Below are 4,880 nucleotides of genomic sequence, written 5' to 3' on the forward strand. Positions count from 1 at the left end.
GAAAATTTGGCTTCGGAAAAAAATGTTTACAGCTAGAATCAAAAATTAGCAAACTTGAAAATAAAGGAAAGGACAAAACGAAAAATAAAGAAACTTCAAAAAAAAGTAATAGTAGTCAAAAACGGCAAGACAAAATTGAAGAGGAAGTTAATGTTGTTGCTGTAAAAAAGATAAAGAAAAAAGGGAAAAAAGAGAAAAAAAAAGAAAAATGTAGTAATTTTTGGAATTCATCTATCGAAAGTGGGAGGCTGCAAGACAAGACAATTGTAAAAGATGTTTTTAGTCAATAGATTCAAGCCTAAATGAAACGAGGAAACAATCCCAATTTTAGTAGGGTTTAAAGATAAAACAATACAAAAGGAAGTAGAATTTTTAAGAATTTTACATAAATTAAAAAGATAAATTCACTTTTTCATCTTTGATGACATTGTATTATAGTAATTTATCCTCATTTACCATATTGTATTTTTATTTGGGATAGTCCTTCTTATTTAATTGATCAGTTATTTATCACTCAAAAAATGTTTATCAGTTTATTATTTAACTTACTTTATAATTATCTTGTCCAAAATTTATATAGTTCGGTAGGTATTCTAACTATCGAACAAATTCATACATACTTTTCTGCAATTTTCATCTTTAAATACCTTATTCAATTATTACCATATTTTTTATAAACCGTTTTTAGAAAATGATATTAAAAATAGAACTACAAGGCATCAAAACACATTTTATAAATATCCAACAATACCGAATTATTATATTTTGGTCCTAAAATTTAGAACGATATTATTTCATATGATATAAAAAACATTACTATAAAAAACATTACAAATTTGATTTCCTTTAAAAACAATTAAATAATTTTATTTTAAAGTATAAACCGCCGTAACGTCATAATATGTACTGTTCTTATTGTCATTTGATCACCTTACTATTATATTATTACGATTGTGAATCTGTTTTAATTAAAGTTAAACATTTCAATGAGAGGGTGACAATATCATTGAACATTCAGGAATGAATCGACAATAGAAAATGATAATTTCAATGAATCGGTGTAGTTGTTTGTCGGTTGTTTGTTCAGCGAAATCGATGACTGCATGGACTTTGTTATCGAAGGGTCTAATGCCTTCACTGTCGAGTTGATATCCCAGAAATATTGTGGATGATTTTGCCCATTCACATTTTGATGGTCTGTCCATTGTCGTGCAGTCGTTGAAGAACTTGTTCCACATGACTTCTGTGCTCTTCGAAGTTTTTGCTGGTTATAAAGATAAAGATGTCAACGATGTATGCGTGAACGAGAAGTAACCTCTTAAAACATTATCGATGAATCTTTGGAAAGTTTGTGCAGCATTTCTCAGCCTAAATTTCATTTTCAAAAATTAAAATAAACCGAATGGAGTTGTCATTGCTATTTTTAGAATATCTTCTTCTGCCGTGGTAAGCGCGTACTAAATCTAACATCGTGAACACCCTCACCTGTCCTACATTATGAGCGATATCGTGAATGTGTAGAACTGGATACTGAACAGGTGTGGTCAAGTATCGGTACATACTATTTGCGGTGTATAGGTATCAACGGCCTTACTATGAACGTCAGAAATAATTGTAAATTATATACAGATGACAGAAAAATGATTAAATTAATAAAAAAATGATAAAAATAATACTAGTTTGGATAAAATGTTTAAATAGTCAGAGAATTGGCATATAAAATTCAATACTGAAAAATGTATAATAATGCATATTGGTAGAAATAACACTAAATATTATTATTACTTGTATATGTATCTTTATACAATGACAAGAAAGAAAAAATAAAATTAAGTGAAACTAAACTTGAAAAAGACTTGGGTATATGTGTCAAACAAACTAAAATGGAAAGAACCTGTCTATTATGCAGTTGGGAAAACTAACAAACAACTAAGAACGATTAGTAAGTTTTTTCAGTTTTTAGACAAAAATCACTAAAATTGCTTTATACATCTCTAGTTTAAGCTAAATAAATGTTAATAAATGCAGCAAGAGTGTGCAGCTACAATTTTGAATCCATATCTAACGGGAGACATAATAATAAAAAAATAAGAGCCAGTTCAGAGAAGAGCGATCAGATTGTGTAAAATAAAAACATAGTTTATCATGACATATTAAGTATGATTGGTTTAACGACTTTACGGTTTAACGAAAAAAGAAGAATTAGAGGTGATCAAATGTATAAAACTGTAAATGGCACAGATTTAATAAACTGGCATAATAAACCGTTACCCATCTTCCACGACGTGGACGCACTGGCCGCTATCTAATCTAAGTTTCAACCTATGCCAGAGTAAGAGTGGATTTTAGGAGAAATTTATGGTCGTACCAATAATCTTTCATACCATATGTTTATTATTTTAGGTATAGCATGTGTAAATTTAGAATAAATGTATGTTTTTATTAGTTGTTATTTTTATTCTGTATGAGTTTGATTTCTATTAGTCCTTATGCTGATAGCTTTCTTAGATTTCGTCATCTTCGCAGTTTTTCAACTTTGTTGTTTTAATTACTCTTTTTGAGTAGTTCAAACTTTTACGAGGTAGGTATGTGTTATATTTTTTTTTTATAAATCTAGGTTAATATGTTTAATAAACAAAAGGCATGATTAAAAATTTCATTATTAGACTTGCGTTAACAGGTTCAGTAAAAAATTGTGTAAAGACTTCAAATTTCAAAATTACATTTTGACAGCTATATTTATTCGTACTCCAGCAACCTCTAAAATTCTCCGGGTTCATAAATACTGAAATAGTTTTTGCAAAATACAATTCAGTAATGAATTGCACTTGTCTTGACTGACTATCCCATAAATATTTTCAAGTTATTAAGTCCTTTTTTTTAATTGATAGCATTAAAATTTACTATCATGCAGATAGTGAAAGAGAAGTCTACACGAGATAGTTATCACGATATGAAAAAAGCCATTATGGCTCGTTTGATCAACAACCGAGAACACAAAAGCAACGTAAGTAGTCAAACAAACAATCCCATTTCAGCAGTTAGCCACAATTCTTCATGTTCATCTCTTACCGCTATGGGTAGGTCATCTGTTTTTCCGCTTCTAAACGCTGCGATGATACAATTTCAAAGTGGCTTGTTGACTGGAAAAATTTGTGGTTGTGATTTTGGAGAAAACTGCACACATTTGACAGAAAATATCAAGTTAGTTTTTATTTCACTAATAATCTGAATTAGCGTAACTAGATATTTACTGTGAAGGACTTGAATATTGACATGTTTTTTGCTTGACTGACCTTTTTTGTAGGAAATTGCGGTCCTAAAGCACCTTTTGTTTGTACCAAGAATATTAAACATAAATTTAAATTTTTTCATTATAACAGATCTAAACGCAATCAGACGTGGAACGTTAAAGATATTTCTGGATCTACCACTGCAACTTCTTCTGTGGCTACCAACTCTTTATTGACAAATCAGATCAACAAACCAACATTATTAAATAATGTTGTATGTGGTACACCTACGCTAGAAACAGTATTTGAAAGCTATGACGGAGAAAATGATGAAAACTCTAATTACGATTTGAAAAAATATAAAAAAACACACAACGAAGAAAGTAAAAATAATTCGATACATCATTCTGAAAGAGAGACAAAAACTTTTGTTAACACATTTAAAAGTGATATTCAGTACGAAAATAATAGACCAAAAACAAAAATAAAAAAATTGAATTTTTTCGAATATGAAAACAATCAGATTGGAATGGATTCAAAAAATAAATTACAGGAATCACGTGATTATTTAAAAAATAGTGAAAGTAAGTGTAAGCAACTTTTGTATAAAATTAAAATGAAACAAACATGTTCTTCTATGTGTTTTCACAAATTGAAATTAAAAACCTGACAATATTATAAATATATAAAAATATATTTCAAATATGAGTACGTTGTTAATCTCGTTGCATCATCCGCAGCTTGTCAAAAAATGAATGGTCATCAACTTAATTTTAATCTATCAATAAATTTTGGGCAAAATATCAACGACATAAAATAACAAAAAAATTAAAATAATTTATTCACACACGAAAAATAGCTAAAAATAATTCACAGATAATTTTTTTATTAACATTTATTTAGCTAAAACGGAAACCTCGTAGTGATCCATTAACTCGATTTGGTTCGTACCTACTCGGACGGTCTTATTACCGCGGAAACAGTTGCATCAAAGTGGAGTTGTAACTAAAAATATTATAAAAAATTGCAAATATGAATGCGAAATTTGAGTAGCTTTCAGAAAAAAAAACGGATTTTAAGCATATTAATTTTTTTATGTTGAACCATTCCAATTTTATCACTGCATCTACTGGTTAAAAAACTACTTATTGTGTTCAAACTTCTGATTGAATTTAATTAATTAATTAATTATTTAAAACACTGGGAGACCAGAAGTTATTAGTTATTTCATATTTTATTACGCCAAATCACATCAAACAATATTTTAAAAGAAATTAATGCTGAAATGAAAGAACATGACATGGAAGCCAAAAAGTAACCACTTGTGACAGGCCACCATGAATTTTGAAGATGATTGCACTTGATCTCTAATTTCTCCGATTGTACTGGATTTCTCTTCACGTGGCAATTCTTACTCAAATGATCGGCGAACTCAGTCGGAAAAAAAAACGAAAAGAGAGATAACAAATTTTCAAAGATAATAAAAATTAACAAAATTTCAAAAGACGAAATATCTAAATATTTTCTTCTAAATTTTTAGCATCGAACCGTTTTTTTTATTTCGTTACGGATTTCGGTTTCGGTTAAACTAGCAAACAATATTTCGGTTCGGTTACGGTTTTTGTTCCGAGCAAAATTTCGGTTTTT

At 29.0% G+C, this 4,880-nt stretch overlaps 1 protein-coding gene across 1 annotated transcript; it reads left to right on the forward strand.

Annotated features, from left to right (window-relative positions):
* Window positions 1-2,908: 2,908 nt before the first annotated feature.
* On the forward strand, window positions 2,909-4,551 carry HELRODRAFT_176146 (hypothetical protein; the record flags this gene model as incomplete). The annotated part of the gene is made up of 3 exons (XM_009023468.1): window positions 2,909-3,204; window positions 3,384-3,817; window positions 4,505-4,551. 3 exons carry the CDS (start codon window positions 2,909-2,911, stop codon window positions 4,549-4,551), a joined length of 777 nt encoding a protein of 258 aa, XP_009021716.1.
* Window positions 4,552-4,880: the final 329 nt, after the last annotated feature.

Source organism: Helobdella robusta (assembly GCF_000326865.2).
Source record: "Helobdella robusta unplaced genomic scaffold HELROscaffold_36, whole genome shotgun sequence".
In the NCBI taxonomy this organism is placed as follows: Eukaryota; Metazoa; Annelida; class Clitellata; order Rhynchobdellida; family Glossiphoniidae; genus Helobdella; species Helobdella robusta.